This window comes from Castor canadensis, chromosome 2 (assembly GCF_047511655.1).
Source record: "Castor canadensis chromosome 2, mCasCan1.hap1v2, whole genome shotgun sequence".
NCBI classification, from domain to species: Eukaryota; Metazoa; Chordata; class Mammalia; order Rodentia; family Castoridae; genus Castor; species Castor canadensis.
In genome coordinates this window covers 19,624,585-19,645,327 of record NC_133387.1, presented here as the reverse complement: position 1 = coordinate 19,645,327, position 20,743 = coordinate 19,624,585, and the positions used below count along the sequence as shown (strand labels likewise).

At 43.3% G+C, this 20,743-nt stretch overlaps 2 protein-coding genes across 11 annotated transcripts in view; one reads left to right on the top strand and one right to left on the bottom strand.

Annotated features, from left to right (window-relative positions):
• The window catches only part of Wdr91 (WD repeat domain 91), a 36,368-nt gene extending 27,656 nt beyond the window's left edge, over positions 1-8,712 (bottom strand). For 2 of the 8 annotated variants that reach the window (XR_012444192.1, XR_012444193.1), the window contains exons 1-6: positions 8,540-8,712; positions 6,993-7,172; positions 6,048-6,254; positions 4,449-4,532; positions 3,325-3,455; positions 1,829-1,994 (exon numbers count right to left, since the gene is read on the bottom strand). Coding sequence is in view for 6 of the 8 variants with exons in the window: in XM_074062475.1 (XP_073918576.1) it covers positions 1,829-1,994; positions 3,325-3,455; positions 4,449-4,532; positions 6,048-6,254; positions 6,993-7,172; positions 8,540-8,662 (891 nt within the window). In the remaining 2 variants the exon portion in view is untranslated. The other 6 variants (XM_074062475.1, XM_074062487.1, XM_074062485.1 and 3 more) reach the window with 6 other exon arrangements.
• The window catches only part of Stra8 (stimulated by retinoic acid 8), a 58,275-nt gene continuing 43,515 nt past the window's right edge, over positions 5,984-20,743 (top strand). For 2 of the 3 annotated variants that reach the window (XM_074062561.1, XM_074062558.1), the window contains exon 1: positions 6,251-6,358. The gene's annotated coding sequence lies outside the window, so the exon portion shown is untranslated. Of the gene's footprint in view, positions 6,120-6,250; positions 6,359-20,743 lie in introns of those variants that run through there. The other variant, XM_074062550.1, reaches the window with a different exon arrangement.

Here is a 20,743-nt window from a genome sequence, read left to right as displayed (position 1 = left end):
ACCAACTGTGAATGAAGAAACAAGTGACTTGACCAAGAGGTTTTTCAGTCTATAGATACCTCTGGTCTCCATCCAGGAACTGGTAACTGCTCTGTGGACATACCACACAGTGACCCAACCTCTGTTCAATTATATTTTAGAGACAAGGTAAAGAATGTTTTACTGCAAATTATACATCTTTATCTTATCCCTTGGCTGTAAACAGTACAAAAAAATTTCCCATGCCATTTCAACATCATCATGTGACACAATTTCTGCACAACCACAGGCTTAGCTCCAAAGAAGCTATCTCTATGTTACAATTTTAAGTTGAACTTCCCAATGTCTAGCTCATTTAAAGGGACTCAACACTCCACATACCATGTGATAATCTTATAAAATGCTGCCCAGTGAGATCCAGAAGGCAACCAGTAAAACTTTCTTGCCCACATTTCAAAGAATTGAAATTCCTCTTTCAAGATTTAAATTTTCAGAAAAACAACTATAGAAGTAACTGTGACTGATTTTTAATTGCCTCTATCTTCATGGATCTGAGATTATATGCATTCTGCATAGATGGGACTTGAGGTCTCAAAACTGACTCAGGCACCCAAGTAAAAGAAACTGAGTGCTACTTATCATCTACCAGGCACTTCAGATACCAAGGGCTCGTCTTCTCTCAGCTCAATTATTCCTTCCCAAAGGAGTCAATATTATTAACCATCCCAGGCAAATGGGTGAGTTTAAATAATCTGAGCACTGAGGAAAAATAAGGTGCCAGAGCTGAGAGTAAAGCTGCCTAAGTCCAGAGCCCACACACTGTCTTACCAGCGTCCAGCTCAGTGATACTAAACTCCCATGTTTCAATGGCAGCCTGAAGCAGACCCGTCCCAATGGGTACAGGGAGCCTGTGTCACTTGCACAGAGATCATGGGTAGACAAGGAAGGCAAGACTGTGACAACCTACTTTATTGGTAACTAGTTGTAAAAATAAATCAAAAGAGAGCTGTCCCTCCCCAGTCAATAGAGGCTAACCATTCTATTAAACTTTCACTTTACAGATATTTCTGAAAGCAATGTATTCTGACTAAGCTCTACTAGGAAAACTACTCAGTAGGACTCTTGGCTGTTTTGGACATAAGCCAACAGCAAAGAAATTCTCTTGAAATATAATGTAAAAGTGAAAAATACTGAAAATTCTTGGTAAAATCAGCAAATATCAACTTGTAGGTGAAATGCCAAACACAAGTTTATATCACCTAAAATTCAAAATTCCAGAGTAGCTTGAATTCATACTTGAACTGTCCAGTCATAAGCCCTCATGAATTCACAGGAAGATAGGAAAGAAAGGGAAGAACCCTTCAAAGGTTACTCTCTGTCATCAACTATCAAGTGGAGTGTGGCACACTTCTGAGAGTTGGCACAGAAGCACAGGGATGGTCACAAGACAGCAGCCACTTGGAGTTAGAGGCCCAGGCATGAGGCCCAGCATGGCCCTCCGTCAGCACACCCACAACTGCCCACTGTCTCAGTGTCATGCCATGCCAGCCAAAGGGGATCATGAAGAGGGGTACATGCATTAGGTGGCTTTTCCTCCTGTTCCCCCAATTTCTCCACCACATAATCTCTATTCTCATCCTGAAGAGCTATCCCTGGTCTGTGAGGAGAACAGCGGGGAAGGAGAAATAAAAGGAACAAGAAATAAGTTTGGAATCATATAGCACATCCAAGAATGTAATCCCAAAAGGACACACATGTCTATGCTTGACAAAGAGGTCCAGACATAGACCTGACTGTCAGATGTCAGAGGCTTCTTGGCAAGAGTTAGAAAGGCACAACCAATGCTTACCTGTCCGCTGAAGGCCTCTTTCTTGACTGAGCTCTGAGCCTGAGAGGGACCCTGGGCAGGTGACAGCCTTGAGGGGCTCTTCTTACTCTGAGGCAGCAGTGAGGACAGGAAGCCCACTCGAGGTGACTGGGAGAGCGAGGCAGTCCTCTGGCTGCACACCATGGCTCTGATCAAGCAGAAACACCATAATGTCATGGGGATGGAGGAGGGTAAGGAAGACCCTACAGCTAGGTCCTGGGTTTAGTTACAGGGGCCTTAGCTAGGTTCTGCAGCCTGAGCTTGAGGGTAGCATTAACCTTAATAACATTTCCTGCACAAAGGGGGCTGTCAGCTTTCCTGGCCCAACAGTGAAGTCTGTGCCTCTTCTTTGAGGACACCAGTAAAGCTCAGAGCTGCCTTGTCTGGTGGCTACTGGCTACACATGCTACTGAGGACACGAATGTGGTTACTCTAATTCGAGATGTGCAAGAAGTGTGAAACACAGGAATTCAAAAATTTAGCCTGAAAACAGTGTAAAATACCTCACCATGTTTTGTTTATATTCACTCATATGTTGAAGTAATTTGTATATATTGGGCTACATAAAATATATCACTAAAATGAATCTTGCTTGGTTTTTTTTTGTTTTTTTTTTAACATCACTTCTAAAACTTTCTTAAAATTTTAAAGCCCTTGTTAATCTTTAAATCTTTAGCTGGAAGTTTATTTTCATCAGAAGGTGCTGGTTGTGATACTAGAGGAATTTAAAAAAAAAAAAAAAAGGATTGAATCCCATCCTTGCTAGGCAAGTGCTCTACCACTTGAGCCATACCCCAGTATTTTTCTCTGTATTTTGTTTTTGAGACAAAGTCTCCCTACCTTTGCCCAGCTGGCCTCAAACTCATGATCCTCTTGCCTCTGCTTCCCAAATAGCTGAGGTCACAAATATGTACCACCGTGTCCCACTAAAACTAGAACAGTTTCACCTGGTGTAGCACTCAGCCTGGGTTTGTACCCTAACTGTCCAATCACCAGCTGTATCACCTGTCTGTGACTCTATTTCTTCAAGCAATGCTGACTGTCACTTAAATCTCTCTTTCCCAAGCTGCCTACCTCCTTAAACCATTGGTAGCATGCTTCTCTTAAAGAACACATCCCACCTGGGGTGGCCAACCCTTCCACACTGAGACAGTCCTTCCACAGCACAAAAGCAGATCCAGGCTATGCACACCTGGATGTGCAGGCCCCTAGCACAGCTGTGCAGTTGCCCCAACCTCAGGAAAAGAGCCAGAAGCACGGAGGTTAAGAAAAACTCCTAGAGGACATTAGAGGCCATAGGGACCTGATTTATAAAACTCTGAAGCAAGGGCTGGTGTGCCAAAGGGCTCTTTGGCAAATCTCCCTCAATGAACACGGAGAGCCACAGTGAGGCCAAGTCATAATGAAGCTTAGACCCCAGAAAGAGCACAGAAGACAGGAAAGGGAGCAGCCACCCACAAGCCCTGGCACACACTCACAGCTCAGAGTCCCCAAGGCGGTCCATATTGGAGACATAAGGAGGTAATTTGTGTTGGACCAAGGCCTCTTCCTCTTCAGGCTGTTGCTCTTCCTTCTTCAATCGGTGGATTTCAGCTTGCAATGCAAAAAGCTATGTAGGGATGGGGCTTAGTTAAGTCAATGACTTTACCTAAACTTCCCTCTACTGATAGAAAGTCCTAGACATATATCCAAATCCAACCTCACTGGCTCCAACTGCTCCTTATCCTCAGCCTCAAGATGCCTTGCCTGTTTCTGCTCATTGTGCATTGGAAAAATGCAAGAGTGACGACTGATACTGGACTAGAGTAAGTCAAGAAAACCAAAGACCATTAGGCATTCACTTTTTTTTTTCTTTTTATCATTTGATTTGTTTCCTTTTTACCCTTTGACTTGTATCTTCCTGAATTTGCTAAGAAAAATGGTTCCACCTTGCTTTGCTCTCTGTAATCTACAAAATTAGTCTATGGAACTCCCATGCAAACAAAAGCTTAAATAACATAGGATCTTTAACCTTTTTCCTGAAGAAAGCTACACAAGTGCACACACATCAAAATTCAAGAATCTTCAACCCCCAAACCTAAACCTTTTTCTGACAATATCATCTGAAAAGACCTCCATTTCAAGACAGGGAAATGCTCCTTAGGCAAAATGTAAAGGCAAATATGGATCCCCTGGGTCTATTGTTTTATCAAACAAGAGAAACATGTAGCTGAGTAGAAATAATTAAATTATGTTTGGGCGGTAAACAGTATATATGTGGCTATTTGTGGAAAGAAGATGGGGAAGACAAACTAGACATGGAAACAGGTGAGGGGAAAGGTGTATGACTGCACAAAGTCTTTTTTCTCCCTACAAATGTATTCCTCTTTCTATACTGCTTATGCTGCATGCATGATTTAAAACATGAGTCTCACTTTTGCTTGTCAGGGCTGGTCCAACCCCAGAGCCCCAATCCTGACATTCTGGTGACTCACTTTCATCTGAGAACAGTTCAGCTTTTCTATCTATATTTAAACCGTCTTCCACTGCCACTACCTAATTCCACACCCCAAAAGCAGAAGTGCTTCCCAAGTCCCAAGAAGTGAGCCTGGTCAGAACAAACCTTCTGACGCAGGACTTCATTTTCTTCTTGAACCTGGTTGGTCCTCTGGTACTCTGCATCAAAGTTCAGGATCAGGGGAACTGGTGCACAAAGTTAAAGAATAAGCCTGCTTGAGAACATTTAAAAGTCCTTCCCAAATCCTTGACACAGCAGAAAAAATACTTGAATGTGACATGCAAAGAACAGAGAACAGTGTCAGTGCTGTTATAAAGCAATAGTCTGCCCCTGGTTTCCAGGCCTGCTACTCCAGGTCGGCCTGATTTCCTCACACTCACAGGCCCTCAGAGAAGACAAAAATCCAAACCTATACGTTTTTCCTTGACACCAGCAGCAAAGTGCTAGTATTCAGTGGGCTTCAAAGGCAGGCTAAGCTTTAGCAAGTTAATACTGACACTAGGCTAAAAGCAACCCTGGAAGCAGGATCAGCCACTAGGTTTTCCCTCCCCAGATTGAACTCTCCCAGCAAAGATTAGTGTTCAGATTGCCTAGTTACACACTGCCCAATGACCACCCATGTTCCAGCTTAGGATACTGGTCTTTCCCAACTGCCTCACCCAGCAGCCAGGAAGAACACAGAGCAGACAGGGCCTCAGTCCTGGGGAAGTAAACCATAGCTCAAAAGTGCATGACCTAGTTTGCAGCACTGTTTTGCCCTGAAAAGATCTTGAGTGACCATTTCAATTGTCCTGGGGAACCCAGGTGGTCACACCATAACTGTTAGCCTCTTTGGAAAGCCCTCAGAAAGAAGAGGCAGCAGGAGAGAAAAGTAGACCTGGCAATTCACACTCACCCACAACACAAAAGGAAAGGACCTCCACAGAAAATGTTCCTTCCAGAGGCCAAAATGGCTGACAGGAGGTGGAACTCTATAACACCCAAATTTATCAGTGTTTCACCAGGCAGCCCCATTCAAACCAGACTCCCTTCTCCTCCCCTAGATTTCCAGTGTAGAGAGCATAAACAATGAGGCATGCTCAGGCCTCAGGATCTTAGGTTTTCTATTACAAAATGGTACACTTGGTAGGCTGTGAGTTATTTACATAATTCTCATTCACTCTCTTTTTCTCTCTCTCAAATACTCCCATTATTATTCTTAAAGCTGCTCTGTTTTCTTCCAAGTCGAGGAACACCGAGATCACTGTCCCAAATAGAAAGCCAAACACTAACTAACCCAAACATGAAGCTCCAACCCAAGAAATGTTCTCACCTGCTACCAAACCCCAGCAAGTGATAACTGCAGAGTCACAAGACTTGCACAGAGAGGGAGCTCTCAAGCCTGACTGGTTCCACCAAGAAATGACTGACTCCCAACTCCTGTGCATCTGACAAAGCCAGGAACTAGCACCCCACTGCTGCCAACATCCTCACACACACGTCAGCTATTTCTTCAGCAGCACAGCACCAGAACTGAGATATATGACCCCTGACCTCGGAACAAAAATAACTGCAGTTTGTCCAGCCCCCTCACATGACACATGTCAATGAATGATCCTCAGGCACTCTGTGAAAGAAATGGCTACATTATGAGCAGTGGCTACTGATGACTTTGTCCGGATGCCTCAGACTGTGCCCACAGCCCCAGGCAGTAGAAAGGATATGCATGCACTGAAACAGGACACTCAGGAAGTTGTGCAGGGACACAATGAAGGTGTCAGCCCACTGTCGAGAAAAGTAGGTAGCAAAGGTGGGGTTGGTGTCTGGGGATGGCAAGAAGGGCAGGGCAAACCAATCCTTCCACTCGGCCTGGTTCTGGAGCTCTGTGGCCTGCTTTGCAAAGAACTCCTGAGCTTTGTCATTTCTGTTTGTCTGCCAAGACACAAAGGAGGTAGCAAAGAAGAGGAAGAGACAGAAGTCCAGAGGTAAGATTCTTCATCACTGCACAGAAGGCAACCTCGGATATCACCTGCCAGGTAAGTGACAAAACAGGATTTATAAACTCCTCAAGATGAAGGAATTCATCACTTTTCTCTGAAGCCCAAAAGACAAATTTCATCCCAAAAACTAATCCCTAATTGATGTTCAAGTAACCTGATTTATTCTCCCAAATCACCTATCATTTTTATTACTCAAACTTTATGTTCTTTTTTTTTTTTTCTTTTGCGGTACTGGGGCTTGAACTCAGGCCTTTCACCTTGAGCCACTCCACCAGCCCTATTTTTGTGAAATGTTTTTCGAGATAGGGTCTTAACAACCTATTTACCAGGGCTGGCTTTGAACCTTGATCCTCCTGATCTCTGCCTCCTGAGTAGCTAGGATTACAGACATGAGCCACCAGCACCCAGCTCAAACTTTATATTCTTTAAAACACCACCCAGGCTTATGTGTTTAAAACACGAAATAGGAATGGAAACAAGTAAGATGATCCACAGATGATGAGAAGGAGATGAAAAAGTAGAAAACAGAAATAATTTGCACTATAGCTACTCTCTTCTTTCCCCTAGTAAGGTACAGAGTCCTCCTCCCGGTTAGAAGAAAAATCTATTTCTAGATGGATCAAAGAGCTCTCCCCACCAAGAGATGCGGAATCCCTGAATCAACAAGTACCTGGATTGTATAGACAAGATAAAAGCGGAACAGGCTGGTTTTCAGTTTGTTGATGGTTGGTCTATATATATCCTCCAAGCGGCAGAAAAGCCGACGCTCCAAGTAGCTCCAATAATCCCGAAGGCCAGCCAAGTCATACACCTGCATTAACTGCTGCAGCTGGTCGACAATCTTGTCCACCTGGTGAAAGAAAGCAGCGCTGGAGAAGGTGGTGAAGAACAGGGAATTCTCCCCTCACTCCACAGAACACGGTTTTGTCTGCTTACTGAGGTTTCTGGATGTTAGAAAAATTTTAAGTTGGTCATCTATACAAATTTTCAAAGCATATTAACGTTAACAGCTTTTCAGTTATTTTCTGATGCTAGATATGTGGCTTTACCCTCTAGCAACCACGGAAATTTCAGGTAAAAAGGCTCTGGCCCAAGAAGCAAGAGATCTGGCTCTCGGCTTGGATCTATTTGAACAACTTGGCAATGTCACTTCAACTGTCATCTCAACTGCCTTGCATTAAAAACAAAAAACAAACAAATAAACAAAAAAAAACCTTTAAAAAGAGGAAGTGAGTGTGAGACAATCTCCAGGGTCTTCCTCCCTGCTCCACAATTGCAGGATTCCAAGAATCACCAGGAGAGCACCGAATGAATCCTTTAAATCATCAGCGTCCCACCAGGACCCTGGTACCTGCTCAGCATCAGCCAAAACAAAATCACCTTTTTGTGAGGAACAATTACACCAGAATATACAATCTGGAAAAAGTTTTGGATGCCAATATCAATCCAACCGTCCTGCTTTAAAAATAGATCAAGGCACTGAACCCTGGAGAGGTGAGATGATTTGTTTTTGCCACCAAGTAACCACTAACCTCTGCAAGGCAAGAAAGAAGGCTTGTAACTCCCACCCAGTGCGCTTGCTGCCAGCTCACTACCTCTGTCAATCATCTGCCAACACCAATTTAATTCAGCACATACAGACATACCAAGAACCTCTCAACAGAAAATCGTATCATAGCAGGAAAAGTTTGTGTCTTAAAACATGTGGTCTTCCTTAACTGCAGAAGCAAAAATGTCAAAGAGTCCCTGTCAAGGCCATTTTTCAAAAAAAAAAAAAAAAACCACCATATATACTTGAACCCAGCCATCGTTTGGGGATGCAGACCCCTTTGCTCCTGCTTCTGTGGGATGCCTTTCCTTGAATATCTCTCCTTCCAGAACTCAACCACCTATCCAACTTTGGCTCTTAAAACCTCATAGCCACTGGCCAGCACCTGCTAGAAGACTAGGATGGAGAACGGAGGCCTGGACCGGGAATCGGAGCACCTGTCTCCCAGTGCTCCTGACTCGCTGAGCAACTTCAGGCAAGTCACCACCATCTCAGGGCCTCAGTTCCCCATCCGTCAAGCGAGGGTCAGAAGGTGATGTCTACGGTCCCCCACAGAGTGGTGACAGCGCCGCTCTAGCCCCGGAAGGCAGTGCAGTGTGGGGGGGAGGGGACCCGCTCCCGGGTTCCCCCGGGCCGCCGCTGCCGCACCACGCCTTCTGGTCCCTCACCCGGAACCCCTTCTCCTTGTCCGCCTTGATCTCGGCGTCGAGCTGCCGCAGAGTGTGCGTGAACCCGCGGAAGAGCAGGTACTCCCGGACCAGCTCGTCTGTGCGCTCCACCGCCTCCGCCATCGCTGCGCCAGCGGCTCCCGGGACAGCTGCAGCTAGGGGCGGAGGGGCGGGGCCTGGGCGGGACGGGGCGGAGCCTGGCGTGGGCGGCAAGTACGTTACGCCGCGCCCGGCCTACCAGCCTGCATGCCACGCCCCCTTCCTCGCCCCTCCCCGCTCCTTGCTTGCGCCCCGCCCCTCTCCGGACCCGCCCCGTCTACACGTCATCGCCACGCTCCCAGCCGAGTGCCTGAAAGAGACCGCGGGCTGCAGTTCTCCAGCAGTGCTGGAGGCGATTTTGTCATCTGAGTTACTGAAAGTGGCAGCTCGCGTCCAAGTCAAGTAGGAGTGGGCTTTTGAAAACATCCCAGATAGTCTGAGGGGTGAGGTGCCCTGGCTGTTAGCATTTTCTTGTAGAATCCTTTGTCCTCTGCAAATAGGACAAATGGGGACATGTGTGAAGTCACATAACCAGGTGTGTTAGCAGAGGGCTCTGGCCGCTCAACGCCCTGCTTACTAGTTAACGACGCAAGTAACCAAGATGCACTGCTCAGAGGAAAAAGGCAAGTTTCAGATCAGTTATGTATACTATGGTCCCAGTTTCTTGTTTGTTTAAAAAAAAAAAAACACATGTGAGTGTATGTATTTCTATAAACATTTTTGAAACTCAGGAAGATTGTTCACCAACTACTTATGTTTGTTTTCCCTGAGAGGTGAAACTACAGGGACTTTCATTTTTAAAAATTATTTGAAGTTTTTATGAGATGTCAATATTTTTTGAGTCAGAAAATTGCTAATATCTTTGAGCCTTGCTTTCATTGTCGGCAAAATGGTGACAATAATGCTGACTTTGCAAAGTCATAATGAAGATTTAGTAAGATAATGCATGAAAACACTTAACTCAGTGTCGGGCCCATTGGGACAATGAAATGAATGTTTCTTTCTCCTTCCCTCTAATCATATACCTATTTGTCAAAGTACAACTCAATCATTACTACCATTGTGCTCAGTCCCTCCAATCCTACTGTATGGAAATTCTGCTCCAAAGATGCCTCTGATCTGCACTAGAGAAACCCAAAGAGACAACAAAAAGCAAGCCACAACAAGACAAGGTGGATGCTTGTTCTGCCTCTTTGCCTGCATTCCCTGTCTCACAGACAAACAGCCATGCCCCAAAGGGCAGAAAAGGAAAGTTACCCCTGTGACTACTGGGAGAACCAGACCAAGTCCTACTTTGGGATCTCAGGTCATCAAAAGTGAACATGGGAAGACTGGACAAGTAGCAACCACCAGAACCTCTGCCTACAGGAAAGTAATGAATTAGGTTTCCCTAGGGTACTTGAAATCTGCAGCCACAACTCTCCCTTCCCCCACCTCTGTCTGCCCTGGTGCTTACCAGACCAGAGCCTGTAAAACCAGCTGAGATTTCTTTTCTGATCAATAAAATTCCTCAGAGCCCTCACACAAGCACTTTGCTCTATCTGGAATGCTTTCTCCTAGATATCAACATGAAGATATTGCAGAAAACGTTACAGACAGTATGACTGACCAGCGAGAATAAGACCCAAACCCAGGTGGTTGTAGGAAAGGAAGGTTTATTACGCTAGCAGACCACCACCTGGATATCTCCAAAATGGCGCAGGCCCTGAGCTCAGGGTGGTTGAGGTTTTTATACTGAGAAAAGCAGCAGCAAGCAAGCAGGGAATATAGAAGCAGACTTGGCAGTTAGCTGTTCAAGGTTACAATACATCATGTCAGCACAGCTGTGGACGAAGGCCATCCGCAATTTCTAAGGAGATAGCTGGATGCAAGGGCCCCAGCTAAGGGGAAGGGCTTTACTCATCTTTGATCCTTTCCCCTGGCTTTGAGCTTTCTCCGGGTTTCCTTGTCAAAGAGCTGCTTTTCCTTCTTCCAGTGTTTGCTCAAATGTCGTGTCTTAGGTTTTTCAGTCTGCTATAACAAAATGCCATAAACTTATGAACAGAAATTTACTTCTCAGAGCACTTCAAAGCACTATCAGATTCAGTGGCTTGCTGTGGTTCACAGATGATGCCTTCTAGCTGTGTGCTCACATGATCCTTGCATGTGAAATTCTCTCTGGGACCTCTTTTATAAGAACACTAATCCATTCACAAAAGTTCTGCCTTGATGATCTGATCATCTCCCAAAGGCACCACCTTCTAACCATCACATTGGGGATTAAGTTTCAATAAATGAATTTGGGGGAGACACAAACATTCAGACTGCAGCAGTCACCTCCAGGAAGCCTTCTCTGACTGTCCTATACATAATAGCATTAATCCTACTCTTAATATTTTTCTCTCTTTGTCCTCTTTTACCTTTCTACATAGCACTTACGGCTATTTGACAAAAGTCAGTATTTTACTTGTTTAACGTATTGTCTGCTCCCCTAACTAAAATATAATTTGCATAAAAGCAGAGATTTTGTCTGTATTGTTTGCTATTATATCCCCAGAGCATAAAATAGCATTTAGCACATAGTAGATGCTCAATAAAATACTCATCAAGGGCAATTTCAGTTAAGGCCCAGTCACCTTCAAGTGGGCAGCCCTATTAGAGGTCAAATAAACTCTTGGATCAGTCCTATGTGTAATCTTTGTGAACTTCCGAATGGCTCCTTGTCCAGAGCACTCGTCTCCTTCATACTGTTTTAGTCAATCTTTAAGTTTTCTGGAGACGTTTAACTGACTTGTTTATGTAAACAGATAAGGTACTAGATTCTCCAGCTTATTGATTAGCTCTGATAAGTTGGTTTGATTAATCTATCACTGCTTATGCTCTGGTGCCTATAGAAAGTGACAGTGGGGTTCATTTAAGAAGGTCCAACCAGGGGCCACAGTAGATCCATTATACACAGAAAATTGTGCACAACCTGCAAGGCAAACTACAAACCATTTTTCTAATTTTATAATCTCTCTTTGCCTTTGAGTCTTAGAGCTGAGAAGAAAGGGAAGACAAAGAGCATGGGGATAGGGGAGTATGCTCTTAATGAGTACCTACTGTGTGCCAGGTACTGTACTTGATGTCAGTGACATAATAATGATAGGCAAGACCAGGGTCCCTGTCCTCAGATAAGCTGAGGCTGGCTGGGGACACACTAAAACTCAGGCCGCAGAGCAGAGGAGAGACTGAACAGGAGCAAGGGTAGAGTCTGGTCCACGCAAGAAATGAGATTAAGTGTGTGGCAGTAAGGATGGAGAGCAAGGATTTGGGAAGTGTTGAGGAGTGGATCAATCAGATGTGGTGATTAACTAGCTGAGTTGTGTAAGGATTGGGGGTAGTCAATGAGTGGGCAGGTTCCTGGCTTGGGCATTTAGGTAGATATCAATGATATTCATGGGTAAAAAGTTCTGAGGAAGTGAGGCTGTGAGACATCCAGACACATACTTTTGAATAAAAGCTAAACTAAACAGGGCCAAACAGGCAACAGTGGGACCCAGAACATGGCCACTGTCCTCACCCCATCTGAAGGCTTCAGCTATCATGTGTACACTGATGACTCCCAAATCTTACCTCCAGCCCAGGCCTTTCCACTGAGCTCCTTCAGATAGCCCAGTGACATTTCCACTTGGATATCCTACACGTGTCTCAAACTTAACTGCATAATATCAGTTCAGATCACTTTATGAGGCTCTGAGTTCAATACAGTATTTGAGGCTTTATTCCTGGTACAGTGGACTGTAGAAGCCACCTCTTTATTCTCCTAAGTGTTGTATTGTGCCACCACCTACATCAGAATTACCTAAGGGCTTGTTAAACTACCACAGGAGACCTACCGGTTTGGCATCACTTAGAAGATACCTGGGACTTTACATTTGGAGCAAACTCCAGGGGACACTTAAAGACACATATGCTTGAGAATCACTTATTTATTGTAACAGGTGTTACAAGAGGTTGGTTGCTGACCAACAGAGCTTCCAGGCCTAAGTGATAATTTGCAGTTTAGTAATAATGATGACAAGATTTTATAGCTGTGAAATACTTTTATATACCTTATTTCACCTGAACCAAAAAGAGGTCTTTTTTAAAAACCTCATCTTAAAGATAGAAAACTGATGTTGAGGAAGGCTAAGTGATTTACTCACTTGAATTCACATTTCTGCTTCTGAGTCCACCAAAGTTCTGACAACAGCTTCACAGCAACATCGCTGAGTCAGTCTACTTGTAAGACAGCCACTTAGGTGAATGAAAACAAGTCATTGTCTGGAGCTCAGACCAAGCAAGCAAGTCTCTAGCAGCTAGGGCACTCTACCTGGAACAGGGATCAATCAGTGTAAACCTGGGTAGCCAAAGGTAACTAGCAACTCTGGAGCTATCCAAGGTCCTACAGCCTCCATCAGGGTTTCTCCTGCCCTTTTAAAACCTGATTATTCTACATCTAGTCTTTTTTTAATCACCTTATTGTCATAGGTCTACCCTCTGTCCTGACATTTCTTTTTATCAAATCCTCTGTTTGAATCTGTCCATGGCTGTTCCTTGGATTCCCGCTATCCTTGAGACCCAGTCTAGTCATCCATAGCCTTTACCCCTCCAGGAGCAGTAGGTGGAGTCCCTTCTCTCTTCCCATAGCGCAGTGCCCCATGTATGCTTAACATACTGCTTTGTAACCATCTGTTTGTCTCATCTCCTTGACTGTAAACTCCTGGGAGCACAGATTGAGGAACCTAGTGTCCCCAGTGCCCAGCACAGTCCCTTGTAAGTAGAAGATACTCAATAGCTACTTGATGAATGAATGAATGAATTCCACACTATTGTACTGCCTGCAACTTCAAGTTAAATGCCTACTACAGAGCACCCATTGCCTTAGTTTTGGGTAGCTAAATCCTTTCTTACAGCAATCAGTTTCATTAAAAATTATGAGCAACTTTCATGGATTGGTAGAATCAACATAGGAAAAATGAAAAAGAAGCAATCTACATATATAACGCAATTCCCATCAAAATCCCAATGACATTCATCACAGAGATTAAAAAATCTACCCTAAAGTTCATTTGGAAACACAAGAGACCATGAATAGTCAAGGCAATACTCAGCAAAAATAACAATGCTGGAGGTATCACAATATCTGACTTCAAACTATATTACAAAGCAATAGCAATAAAAACAGCATGGTACTGACACAAAAACATACATGAAAGCCAGTGGAACAGAATAGAGGACGGATATGAATCCACACAGCTATGCCCACCTTATTTTTGACAAAGGCACCAAAAACATACAATGGAGAAAAGACAGTTTCAACAAATGTTGCTGGGAAAAGTGGTTATCCATCTGTAAAAAACTGAAACTAGATCCATGTTTATCACTCTGTACTAGTATCAACTCAAAATGGATCAAGGACCTTAATATCAGACCCCAAACTCTGAAGTTAGTATAAGAAAGAGCAGGGAATACTCTGAAATTAATAGGTATAGGCAAGGACTTCCTCAATAGAACCCCAGTAGCTCAGCAACTAAGAGAGAGGATGGACAAATGGGACTTCATAAAACTAAAAAGCTTTTGCACAACAAAACAAATGATCTCTAAACCGAAGAGACCACCCACAGAGTGGGAGAAAATATTTGCCAGCTATGCTTCAAAGGACTGATAACTAGAATATACAGGGAACTTAAAAAACTAAACTCTCCCAAAATCAATGAACCAATAAAGAAATGGGCAACTGAACTATCAGAACGTTCTCAAAAGAAGACATTCAAATGGCCAAAAAACACATGAAAAAATGCTCACTATCTCTAGACATAAAGAAAATGCAAATCAAAACCACACTAAGATTCCACCTCTCCCCTGTTAGAATAACCATCACCAAAAACACCACCAACAACAGGTGTTGGTGAGGATGCGGGGAAAAAAGAACTCTCATACAATGCTGGTGGGAATGCAAGCTATGGCAACCACCTGGAAAAAATATGGAGGCTTCTTAAAAATCTAAACGTAGATCTGCCATATGATCCGGCAATCCCACTCCTAGGGATATACCCAAAGGAATGTGACACAGGTTACTCCAGAGGCACCTGCACACCGATGTTTATTGCAGCACTGTTCACAATAGCCAAGTTATGGAAACAGCCAAGATGTCCCACTACAGACAAATGAATCAAGAAAATGTGGTATTTATACACAATGGAATTCTACTCAGCCATGAAGAAGAATGAAATCTTATCATTAGCAAGTAAATGGATGGAACTGGAGAACATCATTCTGAACAAGATTAGCCAGGCTTGGAAGACCAAAAATCATATGTTCTCTCTCATATGCAGACTTTAGATCTAGGGCAAATATAGCAATGTGGTTGGACTTGGGTCACATGACAAGGAGAGAGCACATACAGGAGGTATGGGGTAGGTAGGACACCCAAAAAATGAAAGTGTTCCTGCAGAGGAACTAATACAGAAACATTAAAGCAACAGAGGTCAATATGGGAAGGGGATCAGGAACTAGTGAAGAGGTCAGGTATAGATGAATCAACTTGGGTTGTAACACACTTGTGCATGGAAGCAATGTTAGGAATTTCTCTGTATAACTATCCTTATCTCAACTAGCAGAAACGCTTTGTCTTTCTTATTATTGCTTATTATTGCCCTTAGAGATAAGGGCAGGACAGGTTCTGCCTGGAAGTGAGGGGGACTGGGGGGGAAAGAGAGGGGGCGGAGGGCAGTGGGGAGAAATGACCCAAACAATGTATGCACATGTGAATAAATGAATAAAAAAAATTATGAGCAACTCTGAAAATTGAAAGTGGCCTACCATGATCCATCTGGCAATTTGCAGGTTCCCTGTTGACAGCCCTCAGGCTGGCCTTAGGAGCCTGTCTGTGTGTTAGTGTTTAGCTTACTGAAAATCAGCCACATACAAATTAAAATATATATCCTTTTCACCTATAACTTAGTAATTCTTAAAAAAACATATTGCTCAGTGTTGATGCATGAGATGAAATAGTCATTCTCATGAAGTTCAGGAGGAGTTACTTTTCTAGGGATCAGTTTCTAAATGAACACCCCCTTTCTTTCTTTTTCTTTGGCAGTACTAGGGTTTGAACTCAGAGCCTAGTGCTGTCAGAGCAGACACCCTACCACTTGAACCATGTCTCCAGCCCTTCTTGCTTTAGCTATTTTTTGAATAGAGGCTCACATTTTTGTCCAAGCCAGCCTGGACCACCATCCTTGTATTTATGCTTCCCATCTTGCTGGACTGACAGGTGCTTACCACCATACCTAGCTTACTAGTTGAGATGGAGTCTCACTAACTTTTTGCTTAGGCTGGCCTCGAACCACAATCCTCCTGATCTCTGCCTCCCAAGTAGCTAGAATTACAGCTGTGAGCCCCCATGCCTAGCCTTCTCCTATTCTTTAAACCTAATGATTCTACCTCTAAAATTTTCCTTAAAGAGATAATTAAAAATAAGACTAATTCAGAATGGCTTGTTGGTAAGAAGTTAGTTTTAATAATGAAAGTATTTACAATGGTGAAAGTGTTAAGTACTTAAAGGCTATAGTGCAGTATCCTTCAAACACTTGGGAATGAGGAAACTACATTACCACTGAGAAGTAAACTGAAAAATTAGTCTAAGATGGATCAGAATCCAATGATACAAAATCTTTGGAAAGAGAAAAAGGTACTAGATTCACAGACCTTAATTGAGGGCATTAACTCACAAAATAAATATTATGCCAATCACAACAGGTTTTAAACGTAGACACACAGAAATCAGAGAGTGGCCATGGATAGTGTGTTCAAGTGCTCATGAGCAACATGGCCAGAAAATGCCCTATGTTCTGACCTGTGGCAAAGAGGAGAAGGAGGCACTCAGTGACCTCAGAATTAGGCCTTTAGAGGCTTCTCATCCCCTCCTTTCCAGTTCCAAGCACACAAAGGGACCATTTGATTCCCACCGAACTTGACTACATTAAAGAGTTGTGGCATTCTGGTGTGCCTCAAGTGGGGAACCAAAAGGTAGCTTCTGATTATGATGGCCTTCTACAAAGATGCGTGTATGCCATTGCTACCACTGACACTACCTGTGGTGTGACAGATGTATTTCTCAAAGATTTTTCAAAATAGCATCATGATGTCTTCCTCAGACCCCAGCACAGTATAGTTAGCACAAATCAGTCTTTCAGAACTGGTCAACGGGGACACTATAAGAACCAGTCCCAGCTCTTCACATCAACTGCACATACAGCAATCTATTACTGATTTCTATAGGGAAAAGGAAATGTTCAACATGTTAGTTAAAGGAAAACCTTTTTTTTTTTTTTTTGGTGGTACTGGGGTTTGAACTCAGGGCCTCAAACTTGCCAGGCAGGTGCTCTTACCTCTTTGAGTCACTCCACCAGCCTCCTTGTCCCCCCCCCCCCGCCTTTTCTTAATGGGACATGCTTACAAAGCAGGTGCTCTACCATGTAAGCCACACCAGTCCTAAAGGAGAAATCTTCATAAATTAGACTACATTCATCCCATGCAATATTATGAAGTCATTAAATTTTTTTAAATACTTAATTATTTGGAGAAATAGGTGCACTATACATTTAAAATGTATGAGTCACACTCTAAAAACCACTTTGATAGTTTCTTACAAAACTATCAGGAAAATAAGACATGACCCAGAAAACACACTCTTAAGAATTTGTCCTAGAGAAATGAAAGCCTAGATCTTTGCATAAAAATCTCTACACAAACGTTTATTCAAAGTAACCAAGAACTAGAGACAATAGAGGTGTTCTTCAACATGACCCCCTTTATATAACATGTTTGAAAAGACAAAATTTAGACATGGACAACAGAGTAATGGTAGTTGAGGAATGGGGGAGGAGAGGAAGAAGGCGATGTGATCACCCCAAGGATGGAATAGATTTGTATCTTGACTGTGGTTGTGGACACACAGCCTGCATGTGATAAAATTGTATAGAGCTGAACACACACACACACACAAATCAGGGAAGTCTAAACAAAAGCTTAGATTGTGAAGTCAACATCCTGTTGTGATAGTGTGCTTTATTTTTGTAAGATGTTCCTGTTAGGGAGGAACTGAATAAAAAAGTATATGGAATCTCTGCATTATTTCTTAGAACTGCACATTAACCAATAACTATGTCAAAATAGTGAGCTTGGTTTTTTTTAAAGTATGCTATAAAACTGTAGATGCAATACCAATGATTTATGTAATATTTTTGATATACTTTATATGTATAGACAGAAAATATTAACAATTGATGACTGTGAGTAGTAGGGTGCTGAATTTTATAAGTGATTTCTGACTCTTCCTTCGTACTTTCTAATATTTTTCAAATATCTTACTATGAACATATATTTAGCTTATAATTTTTTTGTGGTGCTGAGGATTGAACAAGTGCTCTACCACTGAACTATATTCCCAGCCCATAATTTGTAAATATGGTTCCCAGGCCTCGTACTAGAACAAGGCATCTGCTGGGAGCTTTGGTCTGTCTGTTGGACTCTAAACACAGAAAGTGAAGCAACTTCTGTAGATCTCAAACAGTGATCATATCTCCTTGGGAAGCAGCTCTAATGAGAGTGAGAACCTTTGGTCCCCATCTCTCTTCTTCCACCCTGAGAGGTAGCAAATCCCCACTTGCCTAGGGCAGCATCCATTAATAAAGCTGTCCATAGTAGGAATTGAGTCTATAAGTTTATGAGTCTATAAAATCATTTACTTTCACTGCTGTGACACGTCTCTTAAGTTAATAAGTAACATGCCCATTGCAAACATTAGCTCAGGACAACATGGGGGAAATTCCAACTCTGTTGCCACACTTCTTAAACACCAACTCACGTGCCCTCTCCAACACAGCTTCCACCTGGGGCAATACCTGGGGCAGATCCCTCTTCCCTTTCTCCTCCTGCCTCTTTTCCTTGGCTTCTTTGCCATGGTCCATGCTGGTACGAATCTTCCCTCTTCCAACACATCATTGTCACCCTCCTTGGGGCCTCTCTTCATATCCCTTCCCACTCTGTGTAAAGGGCCAACTAGAACTTCTCTTGAGTAATTTTTTTGTTCTGTTACTGAAGTTTTGAACAAAGAGCAATGCTTACTAGGCATTGCCCTAGCACTTGAGCTATGCCCCTCCCTCTACAGCACTTTATGATTTAGTTTGTTTTTATTTTCATTTATTTATAGGTGTATACAATATTTGAGTCATTTCTCTCCCCTACCCCCCGCTCCCTCCCTAGTTTGTTTTAAGATAGGACCTGCTTTTACCCAGGCCAGCCTCAGACTAAGATTCTCCTGTTTTCACCTTCTGAGTAGCTGGAATTACAGGTTATATGTTCCACCACAACTGGCCCTTCTTGGTGAAAATTTCTGTGTCTCCTGTATCAGGATCTGAGACAGTGATTCCTGTCTTAGCACTATCCTGTGCAGATGGCATGTAAACTAGCTGTCCATCTTCCAAATTTTCAGTATTACCCCCCAGATACTCTGCACCTGCAAGACACACCTCTTCAGTTGTCTTGTTGCCAGCTAAGAAAAGGACAAAGAAGGGCTCACTATAAGTCTCATCTGTGGGCTCTTCCTTTTAAGTAGCTTTCCCAGTACAGCCAGAAATGTCCCCTACAACTGGCCTCTTCAACAAAGAAACCAAAGTGAAGTTCACTTGCTCTCCGTACTGGCTCTGTACTTAGTAACCAGTTCACAACAGAGTCAACTGAGCATAAAAATTCAGACATTCTTATAGCTATTTTACATGGCTCAGTGTGGGAGGGCACCATCCAGTTGACTGGGGACCTAGATAGAACAAAAAAAATTTCTCTCTCTCTCTCTGCCATAGACAATGGTCTATTTTTTTATATGCATCTGTTGATGGACATTTAGATTGTTTCCATTTTTTGACATTCGTGAATAATGCTACAAGGAACATGGGAGTGCAAATGCATCTTTGAGATCATGATTTCGGTTCTTTTGGATAAATACCCAGAAGTGGGATTGTAGGATCATGTCATAGGGTTTTTTTTTTAGGGGGGGAGGGGGGAAGACACAGCTATACAGTACAGGTTCAATACATGACCTCACTTTCATTTTGTTTGGAGTATAAAAAGATGATAGAGGCCCCTGCACTTTACCACATGAAATGGAGAGAAAACAGTGGTGGAGAACCAGTTCTAAAGGACCAGAAAGTCAGGGTGCAGGGGCACAGAACAAAGGTGGCCATCCTGAGTTGTCTAATACAGGGATCTTAGAAGGCATCATGTTGGGATTGGTGCTGAGCAGGATCCAGGAAAAGGGAATGCTGTCACTCTGTGGGTGGGTGGATAGTATTTCAAAACAGAAGCTATGTGTCACTGTGTCAGCGTGGGAGGGATACTTCAGGGCAGGATGTGTGTAACTGTGTATGGGATGGGGATTAGGGGCAGGAGCTATGCTCCTGGAAAGGAGAGGTTGGGGTCAGAGGGTAATGGTGGATTGCTGTTGTCAGGGAAAGCTCTGTGTTCAAAGCTATGAGAGGCCAGAGGGGGAACCCAGGGTTCATGAACACAGACACCTGCCTCACCAGAATGGGGAGTTGACTGAAGATCCTTACTTTCAGTAAAGAAATCAGGCTTCTTAGTAACATCCCACCCAAGACTGCATTTCTTCAGGGTGCAGATATGCTCAGTAGTGTGATGGAGGCAAAGGCATGTGGTAGTGGTTGGCGTGAGCCATAGGCAGGTGACTAGATAAAAGCCTGGAAGGGGCCAGGAATCAGTTTCCAAATTGTGCCCTCCCCCAACAAGGCAAAGGCTCTCCAAGACAGCGCTTCACAGACTCAGTACCCGCTGCTCCAACCAGGCCCCAGCAATGCTGCCAGTGGGGCTGGTGTCAGAGGTACAGGCCAAGGCAAGGAGATAGGATGCAAGAGAAATTCCTCAAGGCCCTCAGAGGGCTGGCACCAAAGGATGCCTGCGAGTTAGAAGGGAAGTGTCCTCAACTAGGCAGAATTGGGGAGAAAATGAATTTATTTTATTTATGTATAGATTTACTTATTTATTCATTTATTGCAGTACTGAAGGGATTGAACCAAGGGCACCACTTGAGCTATGCTCCCAGTCCTTTTGTTTGTATTTTACTTTATTTTATTTATTTATTTATTT